Source organism: Cebidichthys violaceus, unplaced genomic scaffold (assembly GCF_023349555.1).
Source record: "Cebidichthys violaceus isolate CVI_PGR_0920_01 unplaced genomic scaffold, fCebVio1.0.p SCAF_8, whole genome shotgun sequence".
Taxonomy (NCBI): domain Eukaryota; kingdom Metazoa; phylum Chordata; class Actinopteri; order Perciformes; family Stichaeidae; genus Cebidichthys; species Cebidichthys violaceus.
Genome location: NW_027176964.1, coordinates 4,292,298 through 4,309,377, shown reverse-complemented (window position 1 = coordinate 4,309,377; position 17,080 = coordinate 4,292,298). Strand labels below are relative to the sequence as shown.

Genomic DNA, 17,080 nt, shown 5'->3' with positions numbered 1-17,080 from the left:
AACCATGTAAAATGGCCGCTACACTAAGTCCATGTTGTTTGATGAAACCTCAAGCTTTTAGTAACTTTTAATCGCTACGGTCTTTAGATTGTTTTGACCAAATTCTAAGTTGATCGGATTAATTCCCTAGGAGGAGTTCGTAGTACAGCACATGGAAAGGGAAAAAAAACAGGAGATATTCATACAAAATTCAAAATGGCTGACTTCCGGTTGGGTTTAGAGCATGAACCCCTAAGACTTTTTGTTAAGTCTACATGTGATACATCTGCTTACCAAATTTTATACAGCTAGGTGAAACGTACTGCAAGGGCTGCATCGTAAAAAAATTGTAGGGGGCGCTATCAAGCCAACTTGCCGCTCTGAAGCATTAAAATCACATCAGATAACTACATTCAGGATTTTAAATGTGTTTGACAAGTTTGGTTACGTTTTGAGCATTTTTAGCCCCTCAAAAACACTTTTGTTTTTCGTGGCAAAGATTGCGTCGCCACGGCAACGGCGTTTGACGAAACATCAAAAGCTTCATGAACTGGCATTATGAACTTCTTATATTTGTGTGGAACTAATTTGATGTTCATCAGATTTATCTACTAAGAGAAACATGCCAAAGTATAGAGACTTTTACTTCCTGTTACCAGTAGGTGGCGCTATGACTATTATACAAAATTGTTCTGTAGATGTCTTCAGGACCACAGACTCATCAAACATGGGAAATCTGGTAAAGGTCTGATGATGCGGAGTCGAGTTACATCAGTTTATTCGTTCATGGCGAAGGATCGAAATTCGCAGAGCCGCCACGTCGCCACGCTTCGACAACTTCCTACAATTTTCACAATGAAGCATTATCAAGGTCTTAAGGCTTTTGTGACAAAATTTGAGAGGGATCCGATTAATCTGTGAGCAGTAGGGTGTCAAAGTACACAACCTATGACTTCCTGTTGCCACTAGGTGGCGCTATTACTATGATTCAAAATTGTCATATACATGTGTTCAAGGTCAGGATGTTATGACATATGAGAAATTTGGAGCAGATTAGGCAATGTACAGCCGAGTTACAACAACTTCCTGTTTCATGGCGAATGGTGTTTTTTTGCCGCCACGCCACGGACACATAGTTCGATAACTTTTTGATCTTTGAGTATTGTTTCACTGCCAAGGTCTCAAGAGCATACTGACCAAATCTGAAGGCAATCGGATTTAATCTCTAGGAGGAGTTCGTTAAAGTACGGCGCCTTGAAACGGTCCAAAAACGTCATAAAATTCAAAATGGCCGACTTCCTGTTTGGTTTAGGATATACCTCCTTTTGACTTTTTTGTACGTCCCATCACGTTCCACATACCTACCAAATTTCATACAGCTAGGTGAAACCCAAAGTTGGGGCTACTCTGTAGGGGGCGCTATCGAGCCAAAATGTCATGCCGCAACTGGACACCCCAATAATACTGGAATTTTCACCACGATTGAATTTTGTGCCAAATTTCAAAAGATTCCCAGTATCCCAAGCACCTCCTTTTTGCGATGAAACTGGTATGATAATAATAATAATAATAATAATAATAATAATAATAATAATAATAATAATAATAATAATTAAAGCTGCAAGCAGCATTGATCGGGCCCTCGCAACTTCACGCACATCGAGGGTACTGGCAGGACTCTGCTTGACGTGGCCATACATTTCTGTGACCGTCAGACTCTGGATGACGCGGCCATGCATTTCTGTGACCATCATACACTGCGTGCACGAGTTAGATGATTTTTCCTGCGTCGACCTGCAGCGTAGCAAGATCATGTTGCCAGGTCTTAAGCCTCAAATGTTTTAAGCGTACCTCCAATACAATCATAGATGTAAGCCTGTTAAGATCTTTAAGAAAATGAATGTGCGTGAATGCACTTCAATGTTTGAAATATAACAGACTGTCAGTTTACTGTGACGAAGTTCAACTCCCTACAGTGTCCTGCTGATTGTATTTGGACTTACATGAAAGTTAACAGAACAGCAGTGTCATTTGTCTTTACATGAACACTTTAATTTGACACAGTTTTCATTTTAAGTTCTTCTGTAACTTTAGATTGTAGTGTGAAGCATTCATTGTAACATTTAACCTGATTCTCATGTAGAAGCTCTAGACAGATCATTTATACTAATGCCCACTGACATGGTTTGAAAAACACTGTTGATTAACTTTTGTTCTCCAAGCATCTTAGTTTGCACATATTTAGATCAGAGAAGTCTTTTTCTCATGGTGTGCACACGAACCCTTTAAATAAATTCAGTGTTTGGGCTGCTGTAATTAAAGAATCCTGCTTACTTCTGTGGTTGCCAGTAGGTGGTGCTATGACTATGAGTTAATATTGGCATGCAAAAGTCCTAAAATCATGACGGTAATCAAGCATGTCAAGTTTGGGACAGTTTTGTCAAAGTACAGTTGAGTTACAACAGCTTGGTGGATGATGGCGAACCATGTAAAATGGCTGCTACACCAAGTCCATGTTGTTTGATGAAACCTCAAGCTTTTAGTAACTTTTAATCGCTACGGTCTTTAGATTGTTCTGACCAAATTCTAAGTTGATCGGATTAATTCCCTAGGAGGAGTTTGTAGTACAGCACATGGAAATGGAAAAAAACAGGAGAAATTCATACAAAATTCAAAATGGCTGACTTCCGGTTGGGTTTAGAGCATGAACCCCTAAGACTTTTTGTTAAGTCTACATGTGATACATCTGCTTACCAAATTTTATACAGCTATGTGAAACGTACTGCGAGGGCTGCATCGTCAAAAAATTGTAGGGGGCGCTATCGAGCCAACTTGCCGCTCTGAAGCATTAAAATCACATCAGATAACTACATTCAGGATTTTAAATGTGTTTGACAAGTTTGGTTACGTTTTGAGCATTTTTAGCCCCTCAAAAACACTTTTGTTTTTCGTGGCGAAGAATGCGTCGCCACGGCAACGGCCTTTCACGAAACAACAACCTTTGAGTAACTTTTCATCACAAAGATCTTTAGATTGTACTGACCAAATTTGAAGTCGATCTGATTAATTCCCTAGGAGGAGTTCGTTAAAGTAGAGCGCCTGGAAATGTCTAAAACGACAATAGAAATTCATACAAATTTCAAAATGGCTGACTTCCGGTTGGGTTTAGGGCATGGCCCCAAGAGACTTTTATTTAAGTCCACATGTGATACATGTGCCTACCAAATTGTGTTAATCTATGTGAAACGTACTGCGAGGGCTGCTTCGTCGAAATTTTGTAGGGGGCGCTATTGAGCCGATTTAACACTCTGATTGAATAAAATCATATTATAGAACTACATTTTGGCCTTGTGATCTGTGTGTCAAGTTTGCTTGTGTTTTGAGCTTTTTTAACCTCTCCAAATGACCATCGTTTTTCACGGCGAAGACTGCGTTACCACGGCAACAGCGTTCGACGAAACATCAAAAGCTTAGAGAACTGGCATTATGAACTTCTTACATTTGTGTGGAACAAATTTGATGTTGATCTGATTTTCCAACTTAGAGAAACAAGCCAAAGTATAAAGACTTTAACTTACTGTTGCCAGTAGGTGGCGCTATGACTATGATTCAAAATTGGCTTGCAGATGTCTTCAGGCCTGGAGTTTAATCAAACATGTGAAATCTGGTAAAGATCTGATGATGCGGAGTCGAGTTACATCAGTTTATTCGTTCATGGCGAAGGATTGAAATTCGCAGAGCCGCCACATCGCCACGCTTTGACAACTTCCTACAATTTTCACAACAAAGCATTATCAACGTCTTAAGGCTTTTGTGACAAAATTTGAGAGGGATCCGATTAATCTGTGAGCAGTAGGGTGTCAAAGTACACAACCTATGACTTCCTGTTGCCACTAGGTGGCGCTATTACTATGATTCAAAATTGTCATATACATGTGTTCAGGGTCAGGATGTTATGACATATGAGAAATTTGGAGCAGATTAGGCAATGTACAGCCGAGTTACAACAACTTCCTGTTTCATGGCGAATGGTGTTTTTTTGCCGCCACGCCACGGACACATAGTTCGATAACTTTTTGATCTTTGATTATCGTTTCACTGCCAAGGTCTCAAGAGCATACTGACCAAATCTGAAGGCAATCGGGTTTAATCTCTAGGAGGAGTTCGTTAAAGTACGGCGCCTTGAAACGGTTCAAAAACGTCATGAAATTCAAAATGGCCGACTTCCTGTTTGGTTTAGGATATACCTCCTTTTGACTTTTTTGTACGTCCCATCACGTTCCACATACCTACCAAATTTCATACAGCTAGGTGAAACCCAAAGTTGGGGCTACTCTGTAGGGGGCGCTATCAAGCCAAAATGTCATGCCGCAGCTGGACACCCCAATAATACTGGAATTTTCACCACCATTGAATTTTGTGCCAAATTTCAAAAGATTCCCAGTATCCCAAGCACCTCCTTTTTGCGATGAAACTGGTACGATAATAATAATAATAATAATAATAATAAAAAACATTAGAATAACAATAGGTCCTCCGCTCCGACTACGTCGGTGCTCGGGCCCTAATAATAATATTACTACTAGTTGTATAGATTTATCTCTGCATCAACTATAAGGACCAGGGCAAACAAATACTTAATAATAATAATAATGATAATAATAATATTACTTTTATACTTTACTAAAAGAAGTATCCAAACCAATTAGGAACCTGGAATCAGTGGTTACAAACTAAAAGTTGGACAGTAATATTTCTTAGCATCTGCAGAAATGTGTACACAACACACAGCACAGAATTGCAATGTGCACAATGGAAGAAGTTTGAAAACTGTGTCACACTGACTTCAATGTTGTGCTTTTGATTTTCTGTAGCTATGTAAACTTGTTTGTTCACATATGAGGGAAAGAAAATGAATAACAATATCAAAGCCTCTGTTTATTTATAGCCTGTCCCACGACCACTTACTTACTTCATTTGCCAACCAAACAATATCATACAAATGACACCAGTCAGTCCCATTTCTCAGACTATCTATCTTTTTGCATCATTACAAAATGATCCCTAAACTCTAACTTCAGATTTAATCACAGTTGACCAAACTCCTGAAATAGTCTGTCAGGCTTGTTGTTGCGGCCAAGGAATATGACTTTCATTTTGTCTTTATTTAGTTTTAAAAATGGTTGTTCTTCCAATAATGAATGGTAGACAAGGGCCTGTCTCAGGGTCATCACGTTTGACTGAAATGTATAATAGAGTATTCCGCTGTGATCATTCACAGTGGATGCATGTATAGTGAGAAGAGTGGTGCACAGAGACAGCTACTCTGTACAGCCCCACAAGATATATCATAGGCTTGTTTGACATGATCTCTGCAGCTAAGGAGGAGTTCCTATGAAATAAGAGAAAAAGCTGCAGACGGACCAACACAGTTTTCAAAACAGTGGGGGATAATTATTTGGTTGATAGTGTCAAAAGCTTTGCTTATATTGTGGTGTACAAGTATAGTTTATATTTATTATGGCTTTGGTTATGGATTTTTAAGTTCCAGCAGTGGATAAGTTAAAAAAAAAAAAGTATTAAGTGTTATCAAAGAGAAAAGTCTTAAGCCTACTCTTAAATGTGGTGAGTGTGTCTGCCAAAATACATCTCTGATCTGCTGCTACCTTATGAACCATCCCGACCACTTAGGTCGTCTGGGACTGGTCTACTTTCTGTTCCCATGAAACAGTAGCTAACCTTCACTAATCCACATCTGGGAAGCTGATGCTTCAGGGTGCTGATGTTGCTATATGCATGACAACATATACCTTATAGAATGAGTCAATAATATGAATCAACCAATTATCAGAGGAGGGGCCTGTAGCTTTCTATGGCCTTTAGAACATCTGCAACTTATGCACTTTCCGCCATCAGCTTTATCTAAATCTTTCTTTAATGATACCACATGTATCACTTATTTTTGTTTTATGAATAAAAAATCAATTGAATCAATACAACTTAATTTCCCCCTATTTCAAGACATTGGATGATTGGTTACGTGACCTTTGAACACTGGGTCAGCGTGCTTCAAGCCAATTTGGTGTTCATCCCCAGGGTACCTGTGAAAAAGTTTTTAAATGTTTCAGCGACAGTGAAGTTCAAGGCTAGAATCCTTTGGGCCAAGAAGTAGCTGTACCTTTTTTAACTAACACACACATCAAGCAGAGCAGAGGGAGAAAACCATATGCAAATTGACCTGTCATGTTAAAACCCTGGTCTTCTCTCAGTATCAATTTTGTCCCTCATTTCAGCAAAATACTAGGATGTGTTTGCCAAAGTCTCTCATCAGCCTGTGTGTTCTTCTCTCCTGGTACCCATAAATGGCTTTTCTTATCCTCTGATTTGATATCACAGTTCCTAATTGACAGCGTTTTGTGGCAGTCATTTTGCATCCCTGCATTAAATGGCACAAGTAAAATGCAATCTGTCACAGCAAATCTAGCCAAAGTAAAAAAAAAAAACGTCCTATTAGTTATCTTTAGGTGTCAGGGTTAGATTGATCTGTAGCCAATTGCTCCCCAACAATTTGTTCCAGTGTTTGCCTCTCTGGCTCCCAGTCTTCCAAGAGGGCATAGTTTAGTTCAGGCAGTGCCCCAGTCAGGCCCAAAGAGCTGACTGACCCGGTCAAGGACCCCTGGCCTTCAAAGGCATATGTTTGAAGTGAGTCATATGGTGGCCCCCGTGTGTCAGAGTCTGCTTCCCCCACCTTCTGCTGGATGATCCTCTGAATAATGTCCTGACCATCGAGCAGAAGCGAAGGCGCCGACTGGGTGATCTGTCGAGGAACGCAATCAATCACAAACCATGTAGTTTCCAGCTCTGGACTGTAGTTCCCATAATCCACCTCCTGGGTTTTACTCCTTCTTACCACCGTGATCCCCTCCTCGTCATCCTCAACCTTGTCATCCTCATCCTCTTCTCCGTATGGACTTGGTCCGTATCCAAGGTAGGTGTAGAACTTCCTTCGATGTTCAGATGCTTGAGAATTTCGAAGTGCTGCAATGTCAAAGGCCTCTGTGTCTTCCTCCCCGCCTCCCTCGTCATCATAGGTTACCACGTTTTCTCGAATGTCCTCTTCAGAAAGAATCAAGGGCTCCTTGCTTGCTTTCTTATTTCGTAGCTGGTTGAATATCATCACTAGGGCTGGAGGTAAAAGGGAACAAGGAAAGGATTAAGGGGAAAGAGACGTAAAATCAAAAAGTAAGAGAGACATTCAAGGAAATCCAACGAACTTTTTCAATGACATGAACCAAATGATTGAACTAAGTGGATTAAAAATACATATATTTCATTATATCTAATACAACATTTTTTGGAGATAGTTCAAGATGTGCCTTAGTATTCATTCTGTGTCAGAGCTAAACAATCAGCTTTCAATGTTTAGTTACTAAAAACTAATGTAGCACTTATAGACAAAGACTGATCGAGAAATCCTTTCAACAAAAATAGTTCCACTTATAATATAAATAGAACAAAGGATGGGGGGGGGGCTTGGACAAAGATACAAATACAAATACAGTATTTGAAATAACAAAAGGACAAAATCAGATGTATCATATATTGTGATGTAATCAGGTATTACGGAGGTGTGATCATTCACTTGAGAAAAATAGTTTGCGTCTTGAGAGAAACAAGCTCCTATTTACTCAGTAGTGGAATGACTACATTTACTCAAGTACTGTATTGAGGTACTTTACTTTACTGTTTCCATTCACCGTTACACTGTTGTTGGTTTGTTTGGTTTACATTTTTGCCCTATTGTTTAGGTAGTTAATTAAATAATATTCTATTTTTATTGTACACATTGTGCATTTTTATACTTAATATTGTTTACTCTGTTATTTGTATTGCTTTACCGGCATCTAATGCTGCTGTAACGAAAAAATGTCCCCTTGCGGGATTAATAAAGTAACTATCTATCTATCTATCTATCTTTCTATCTATGTGATGACCCCTCCCTTCCACTAGGGGTTTGTGTCCTGTTTGCTGTTTCTCTTCCAGGATGTTAATCAGCCACTGATGAGCGACACCTGAGCATGGTTTGGTCCAAGCTATAAACCTGCCCCTCTTCTTTGGCTGGAGCCTCTCCTCGGCTGCTCTACTTCTTGGCTGACATAACTGTTGTTTTGTTTTGTTTGGTTGTTTGTTTGTGTCATTGAGCATGTGTTACGCTGGTGATTTTTGTGAAACAGAGTTCGGGTGGCCCTGTATACAGTGCGATTAAATTGCTGTTCGGTCCCTGTTAGGTTGAAGAGCGGATTCCCTTTGGAGTTTGTTTGGTGGGGTTTGATAGTGTGGTGATGAAAGTGGTTAGAGCAGTTGTCTCGAGGGCACGTCCAAGGCTGCAGGTGGGTGGCCAGTTCCTGGTTGCTTTACCGGGCCTGTGGGTTTTAGTGTGTAAGTACCCACCACAAGTAGCACCTGAAGACTAGGGAGGAGCTTACTTAGTCTCTGGTTAGGCAGTCAGAGGGACAGGGCTGCAGTGATAGCTGTGTATGGGCTGTTCTTGCTGTTAGTGTTAGTTAAGTTCTGTACGGATCAGTTTGTTTTTTGTGTTCGAGCAGTCAAAGTTTGTTTCCTCTGTTATGGCTTCTGTGGAGGAGTTATTGGAGCACTGCTTGTTTGTCAGATATAAGTTGGATGCTGTTGGTCTGAGGATTGAAGCATTTGCTGTTTTTGGCTTTACTAAGGGAAATGACAGTTTCTGCTGTTACCTGCTAACTGTTTTGTATTCCGGTTTTTGTGATGAGTCATGTTCTGGATTTCTCTGGGTAATTCTGGACTCTGTAATGAGAGCATTGCACAGCCTGTTGGGTATAGGACCTAGTTACCTTGTAGGTGCAGTGGGTATGAATGGTTCATAGGGTAAGCAAGGTCGGTAGTTAAAGGAGGGACGTGGTGAACTGTTCGCCATTGTGCGGTGACAGGCATGTTGGTAGCTTGGCCTGTTACCTTTCGGGAACATAAGCGCTACAGCTCATGCCTTGTTTCGGTGAGCTTGTAGTTGGGTTGCCTCTTTGCGTTGTCCGTCTGCGGACGATTTGGTTGGCTAGTGAGCCTTTTTCAGAGGAACCTTTTGGATGCTACTTCGGATTGGCGCTTATGGTACTTCGGTTCTGTGCTTTTTGGTCTTCGGAAATTCCAGTACTTTGTGTTCACCACTTGTTGCCCTCCTATGAAACCTTGCTTGTCAATCATGTGCTGGATGATGCATTGATATGTTGATAATACACATATGATTATATTGTGAAAAAATCAAGCACCTCTTAAGTCATGCTTTTGTACAGTTATGGTCTGGGGAAATTCAAGGCAAAGAGACAAAATGTCATGCACATACTCACCTAGTAATATGACAATACAAAGCAATATGGCCACAAAAGCCCCAGTGCCGAGACCAGCTGAGGACAGGAAGGCCTGGGCCTGACAGACGTTGCTGTTGCGCACCCTGCTGTTCCTCTGACACACACACACCCTGAGAGAGAGTGTAGCAGTGCTGCTGAGAGGAGGCTCCCCACCATCAGCCACCACCAGCACCAAGCGGAAGAACTCCTGGTCTCTGTCCTGGCTGAAGCCCTCCTGCCGATGAGCTATTATGCTGGCAGTATTGTCTGCGAACAGTGAGGACAGGGTGGAGAACGGGAACAGAGAAATGTAAAACGGTGTTGAAGAAGAAAACAAAAAAGCACTTTATGACAGAGGACCTGCCTCCGGTACCGTTACCTGGACCTCAACATCAGAACTCGTCTATCGGTGTGATGTCAATTTAGCCTGTGGGGGCAACGGCAGATTTGTAGCCAGCACATATCCGGATAACAAATATCTGGGCCAAGACAACCTCTCATTGTCATTCCTCTTCCCTGTCATAGGATACAGTCCAAATAGCAACTTGAGGCAAGAGACTGGAGTTGAGAGACAACGTCTACGACTGATGGGTTCTGAGATTGTATTTCAGCCTCTATGCTCTCCACACAGGCCCACATGTAATCAATGCCCGCTCAGACATGAATGGTCAATACTACTCAGAATATAAACAGAATCCAGAACACTTCCAATTCCATACTCCTTGGTTTATAACCTTTAAATGATTGGGAGGAACGGCCTCCCTGATCTAAATCCGAGCAGTCGTTTGTTGTTGGACTAGCACAGTCATGGATTGTCCATAACGAACACCATGTTCGAGCATAAGGATGTTCATAAGTGTACGTGGTACCAGAGCACCCTAGGCCGAAGGTCGATGATCGATTTTGTTATCGGATCTGAGGCCGTATGTTTTGGACACTCGGGTGAAGAGAGGGGCGGAGCTGTCAACTGATCACCATCTGGTTGTGAGTTGGGTCAGAGGGTGGGGGAAAACTCTGGACAGACCTGGTAAGCCCAAACGGGTAGTGCGGGCAAACTGGGAACGTCTGAAGGAGGCCCCTGTCCGGGAGATCTTCAACTCAACCTCCGGCGGAGCTTTTCTAGCATCCCTGTGGAGGTTGGGGGCATCGAACAGGAATGGACGATGTTCAAAGCTTCTATTGCCAAAGCTACGGCAGTGAGCTGTGGTCTCAAGGTCTTAGGTGCCTCAAGGGGCGGTAACCCTCGAACACCGTGGTGGACACCGGTGGTCAGGGAAGCCGTCCGACTGAAGAAAGAGGCCTTCCGGGATATGTTATCCCGGAGGACTCCTGAGGCAGTTGCAAGGTACCGACAGACCCGAAGGGCTACAGCCACTGCCGTGAAGGAGGCAAAGCAGCGGGTGTGGAAGGAGTTCGGAGTGGCCATGGGGAAGGACTTTCGGTCGGCACCAAGGTGTTTCTGGAAAACCATCCGGAACCTCAGGAGGGGAAAACGGGGAAACATCCAAGCTGTATACAGTAAGGATGGGACTCTGTTGACTTCAACTGAGGGGGTAATCGGGCGGTGGAAGGAGCACTTTGAGGAACTCCTGAATCCGACTAATACGCCCTCTATTGTAGAGGCAGAGCTGGAGGCTGATGGGGGAGCATCATCAATTTCCCTGGTGGAAGTCACTGAGATAGTCAAACAACTCCACAGTGGCAAAGCCCCAGGGATTGATGAGATCCGTCCAGAAATGCTGAAGGCACTGGGTGTGGAGGGACTGTCTTGGATGACACGTCTCTTCAACATTGTGTGGAGGTCTGGGACGGTGCCTAGGGAGTGGCAGACCGGGGTGGTGGTTCCCCTGTTCAAAGGGGAACAAGAGGGTGTGTGCCAATTACCGAGGTATCACACTACTCAGCCTCCCTGGTAAAGTCTACTCCAAGGTGCTGGAAAGGAGGGTTCGGCCGATAGTCAAACCTCGGATTGAAGAGGAACAATGCGGATTCCGTCCTGGCCGTGGAACAACGGACCAGCTCTTCACTCTCGCAAGGATCCTGGAGGGGGCTTGGGAATACGCCCATCCGGTCTACATGTGTTTTGTGGACCTGGAGAAGGCGTATGACCGGGTCCCCCGGGAGATACTGTGGGAGGTGCTGCGGGAGTATGGGGTGAGGGGGCCACTTCTGGGGGCCATCCAATCCCTGTATGCCCAAAGCGAGAGCTGTGTCCGGGTTCTCGGTAGTAAGTCGGACTCATTTCCGGTGAGGGTTGGCCTCCGCCAGGGCTGCGCTTTGTCACCAATCCTGTTTGTGGTATTCATGGACAGGATATCAAGGCGTAGTCGTGGGGAGGAGTGTTTACAGTTCGGTGGGCTGAGGATTGCATCGCTGCTTTTTGCAGATGATGTGGTCCTGATGTCTTCATCGGGCTGTGACCTCCAGCACTCACTGGATCGGTTCGCAGCCGAGTGTGAAGCAGTTGGGATGAGGATCAGCACCTCTAAATCTGAGGCCATGGTTCTCAGCAGGAAACCGGTGGATTGCCCACTCCTGGTAGGAAATGAGTCCTTACCCCAAGTGAAGGAGTTCAAGTACCTCGGGGTCTTGTTCGCGAGTGAGGGAACAATGGAACGTGAGATTGGCCGGAGAATCGGAGCAGCTGGGGCGGTATTGCAGTCGCTCTACCGCACCGTTGTGACGAAAAGAGAGCTGAGCCGCAAGGCAAAGCTCTCTATCTACCGGGCAATCTTTGTTCCTACCCTCACCTATGGTCATGTGGACTGGGTCATGACCAAAAAAATTAGATCGCGGGTACAAGCAGTCGAAATGGGTTTCCTCAGGAGGGTGGCTGGCATCTCCCTTAGAGATAGGGTGAGAAGTTCGGTCATCCGTGAGGGACTCGGCGTAGAGCCGCTGCTTCTTTGCGTGGAACGGAGCCAGTTGAGGTGGTTCGGGCATCTGGTGAGGATGCCACCTGGGCGCCTCCCTAGGGAGGTGTTCCAGGCACGACCAGCTGGGAGGAGACCCCGAGGGAGGCCCAGGACTAGGTGGAGGGACTATATCTCCAAACTGGCCTGGGAGCGCCTCGGGATCCCCCAGTCAGAGCTGGCTGATGTGGCCCGGGAAAGGGAAGTTTGGGGTCCCCTGCTGGAGCTGTTGCACCCGCGACCCGATCCCGGATAAGCGGACGAAGATGAATGAATGAAAAAAGGATGAATGAATGAAATGCAGCTTTTCTTGAAGCGTCATTATTTTATTTTTTTTATTTATTCACTCTCCTTATAGCTCTAGTTTGTTCTCCACCATCTCCTCTTCAACATACAGTATCTGTCCCTTTAGCTGCTAAATGCTCCACTGTGTTCACCAGGTAGTCTCTAACTGTCTGTCTGCTGGTTGCTGCTGAGCCGGTAAAGAGTGGCTTTATCAGTCTTTTCACTGAAAACAGCTGCCTGTTAAATATAAATAAATATATAGAATGTTAGACATGCAGTAACCTAAAACAATGTGTTAAATGAGGCTAATAAAGAAGAGCTGAGGGAAAATGGGAATTGAGGGTAATTCTCTGTAAAATTACATAGTCTTTTGATCTATTGCTAAACGGAACAATGTGTGCAGCATTAATATTTATGAAACACAACATGTTGTGACCTTTTGCGCAGAGCTTGTCTTAGCTTGTTCCGACTGCAGTCATATCTGCTGCTTGGAGACTCAAGGCCATGCACTTATGTCCTGGGTTACCAGACCAAGCTGATAGTGGACTCTGCAGGAACCTGGCCCCTGTATCCATTCAGAGGGATGATGTCAATGTGGTTAAATATTGTAAATATCTGAGCGAACCTGGACGGAAAGAGTGGGCTGGGAACATGGGATCTGTTCAAGAAGAACTAAAAGAAGAAATTTCTTTATCAAGTTGTGTGGGTGTGTGTGTCGGCTGGGAGGGGTTCGGTAGGGTGGCAGTGTGGGGGGGCAGGCACTAGACGAGACCATCAAGGGAGCCACTTCAAAGCGCAGCAGACAGCAGCCGCTAAACAAGGTGCAAAGGCACCGCTCGGGGCAACTCCCCACCGTCAATGTACGTCCACTGAGAGTGCTAGTTTTTGTCACTATTACTGTTATTGTTACTGGCATTTTGCCACAGCCATTGTGTCATGTGAATTGTTGTCATAAAGCAACAGTTGAGTGAGAGTTGAAAGTCCCGGTGTTGTCAGTTTGTTGTGTCCGAGTACAGAAAATGTAGCTTAGTAAAAGGTTTTAGTGTTTTTTTTAAGTTACATTAGTGAAGTTTGTGACATGTTTTCTGTACATATGTGACATTATTTCTATTCTACTTAGTTTAGGTAGTTATTTTACAAAAAATCATGATGTTTTTCCTAAACCTAAGTAGTTTTGTCTCCTCAACATAACCGCTGCTGTTTCACGGTAACCATTAAAAGCTAAAACTGTGTATCATGACACGCAGAATGTCCTGAGAATGACGTGCTGTTTATACGCCTTACCATGAGATCAGGTTGAACAAGTAGATTGGATCAAGTGAAAGGTAAAGAAAGAAGTTTTATTTCTCTGTACGGTTCTTTCTTTAATGCTGTCAGACACAAAATCACAGCCTTTCAGTGGCAAAAACAAGCACTTTCTGAGTGATGACAGTACAGCCCATTTAGTGGCTGCCGTCTGCAGCGTTCTACCTCAATACTGGACCAATTTGTTGAAAGTGTCCCCAATAGTCACATAGACACAAAAACATGGAACAATGGGATCCAAGTTCAAATTTACCCTTTAAGGATACATTCAGATCATTAGGGTACATCACATCCATTCATTTTATAATTTTGTTATATTTTCTGTTCTGTAAAGTTACTACCTGACATGTGCCGTAGTAAAATGACCTCAGCTGTGTCATCAATGGTATCTATAGCCACTGTAATATTCAAGGCATTGATTCCGATTATCATGAAAATGATAGCTAGAAAATAAATGGAGGCAGGGGCTGAGAGAAATAGGAGCTAAGCTGACAGAGACACAGCTGTTGAATATGTATGAAGAATGTATTTTACAAAGCACTGTACATCCAAACTGCCCTGGTGAGCGACGATAAAGCATGTCAGCCAGCAGCCAGTGGCATGTATATTTTTATATATATATATACACAGTGCACAGTGTGTGCATGTCTCTTGATACTTGTGGATTTTGTAATGTATTCAGGATATGCCCAGGGGACTCAGCACAGCACAGAAGAATATCTTCATTTACATAGAGTGCTTCCTGTCGTGCATGGAGCTTCTGGGTGTGGAGAAGCAACACTCACTCAAAACTATGTCAGTTTCTTTCTGTATCAATTTAAGCTTTTTAATCTGGTCACCGGGTGCTTTCTTAGGGCCAGAGCACTGACGTAGTTGAAGCGGAGGACCTATTGTTATTCTAATTAGGGCCTGAGCACCGACGTAGTCGGAGCGGAGGACCTATTGTTATTCTATTTAGGGCCCGGGCACCGACGTAGTCGGAGCGGAGGACCTATTGTTATTCTAATGTTTATTATTATTATTATTATTAGGGACCGAGCACCGACATAGACACAAATGTAAGAAGTCCATAATGCCAGTTCATGAAGCTTTTGATGTTTTGTTCAACGCCGTTGCCGTGGCGACGCAGTCTTTGCCGTGAAAAATTAAGGTAATTTTGAGAGGCTAAAAATGCTTGAAACGTAAGCAAACTTGGCACACAGATTTAAAGCCAAAAATTTAGTTATATATTATAATTGTATTTGTTCAGATTGGCAAATCGGCTCAATAGCGCCCCCCCTACAAAAATTTGACGAAGCAGCCCTCCCAGTACGTTTCACATAGATTAACAAAATTTGGTAGGCACATGTATCACATGTGGACTTAAATAAAAGTCTCTTGGGGCCATACCCTAAACCCAACCAGAAGCCAGCCATTTTTAATTTTGTATGAATTTCTAGTGTCGTTTTTCCAGGCGCTCTATTTTAACAAACTTCTCCTAGGGAATTAATCAGATCAACTTAGAATTTAGTCAGAACAATCAGAGATTAAAAGTTACTCAAAGGTTGTTGTTTCGTGAAAAGCCGTTGCCGTGGCGACGCATTCTTCACCATGAAAAACAAGGTGTTTTTGAGGGGCTAAAAATACTCAAAACATAATCAAACTTGTCACACACATTTAAAATCCTGAATGTAGTTATCTGATGTGATTTTAATGCTTCAGATTGGCAAATCGGCTCGATAGCGCCCCCTACAGAATTTCTAAGCAGTACGTTTCACATAGATTTACAAAATTTGGTAGGCACATGTATCACATCTGGACCTAAAAAGAAGTCTCTTGGGGCCATGCCCTAAACCCAACCGGAAGTCAGCCATTTTAAATTTTGTGTGAATTTCTTTTTTTTTTGTCATTTCCAGGTGATGTACTTTAACGAACTCCTCTTAGGGAATTAATCAGATCATCTTAGAATTTTGTCAGAACAATCTGAAGACCTTAGTGATTAAAAGCTATAAAAAGCTTGAGTTTTCATGTAATGTTGAGAATGTGGTGTGACGGCCATTTTACATGGCTCGCCAGCATACATCAAGCTGTTGTAACTTGACTGTACTTTTTCAAAACTGTTCCAAACTTGATATGCTTGATGACTGTCATGGCTTTATAACTTCTGCATGCCAATATTAGCTCATAGCGCCACCCACTGGCAACCACGGACGTAAGCAGGATTCTATAATTACAGCGGCCCAAACACTGAACTTATTAAAAGGGTTTGTGGAAACACCATGAGAAAAAAATACTTCTCTGATCTAAATATGTGCAAACTAAGATGCTTGGAGAGCAAAGGTTAGATAATGGTGGTTCTCAAACCATGTCAGTGGGCATTCGTATAAATGATCAGTCCAGAGCTTCTACATGAGAATCAGGTTAAATTTTAAAATGAATGCTTCACACTACAATCTAAAGTTACAGAAGAACTTAACATGAAAACAGTGTTAAATTAAAGTGTTCAAGTAAAAGCAAATCACACTGATGTTCTGTTAACGTTCATGTAAGTCCAAATACAATCAGAAGGACACTAGGGAGTTTAACCCCATCCCAGTAAACTGACAGTTATGTTACAAACACTGAAGCGAATTCACGCACATTCATTTTCTTAATGGCTTACATTCATGATTGTATCGGAGGTACACTCAAAACAGTTGAGGCTTAAGACCTGGCAACATGATCTTGCTATGCTGCTGGTCGACGCTGGAAATATAATCTAACTCGTGCACGCAGTGTATGACGGTCACAGAAATGCATGGCCGCATCAACCAGAGTCCTGCCATTACCCTCGACGTGCGTGAAGTTGCGAGGGCCCGATCAATGCTGCTTGCAGCTTTAATTTGACTTTAAATTCAGTTTGAATCAAACCACAGGGGGCAGTCAGAGCAGGGACCATTAGGTATTCTGTGGTCCAGGCTGGCCAATCAGGTGCATTCACAGCTTTGGATCATTAACCTTCAATCTGCTTTCTTCAACGGCTCAAAGAGCAAAATCAGCTTTAAAGGCAGTTTGAAACACATTTTTCTTAACTTTTATATAACATATGTTTATATGTTGTTTGCATCTGTTTTACATGTCATCTGTTTTACATGTCATCTTGTCAGTTTAATTTTTGTATATATGTTGTAGAGCAATTTGCAACTATAGTTGTGGAAGTGCTAAATAAGTGTATGGCATAAAAAATGATTCATTAGT

The 17,080-nt window shown here is 42.8% G+C and overlaps 1 protein-coding gene across 2 annotated transcripts in view; it reads right to left on the bottom strand.

Moving 5' to 3' along the window:
• Positions 1 to 4,585: 4,585 nt before the first annotated feature.
• LOC137892838 (cadherin-18-like) overlaps positions 4,586 to 17,080 on the bottom strand; it is a 179,847-nt gene continuing 167,352 nt past the window's right edge. Inside the window, exons 11-13 of one of the 2 annotated variants that reach the window (XM_068738230.1) lie at positions 9,363 to 9,629; positions 6,890 to 7,164; positions 4,586 to 6,796 (exon numbers count right to left, since the gene is read on the bottom strand). In XM_068738230.1, coding sequence (XP_068594331.1) covers positions 6,500 to 6,796; positions 6,890 to 7,164; positions 9,363 to 9,629 — 839 coding nt within the window. In that variant the 3' untranslated portion in view covers positions 4,586 to 6,499. Of the gene's footprint in view, positions 7,165 to 9,362; positions 9,630 to 17,080 lie in introns of both variants that reach the window. The other variant, XM_068738229.1, reaches the window with a different exon arrangement.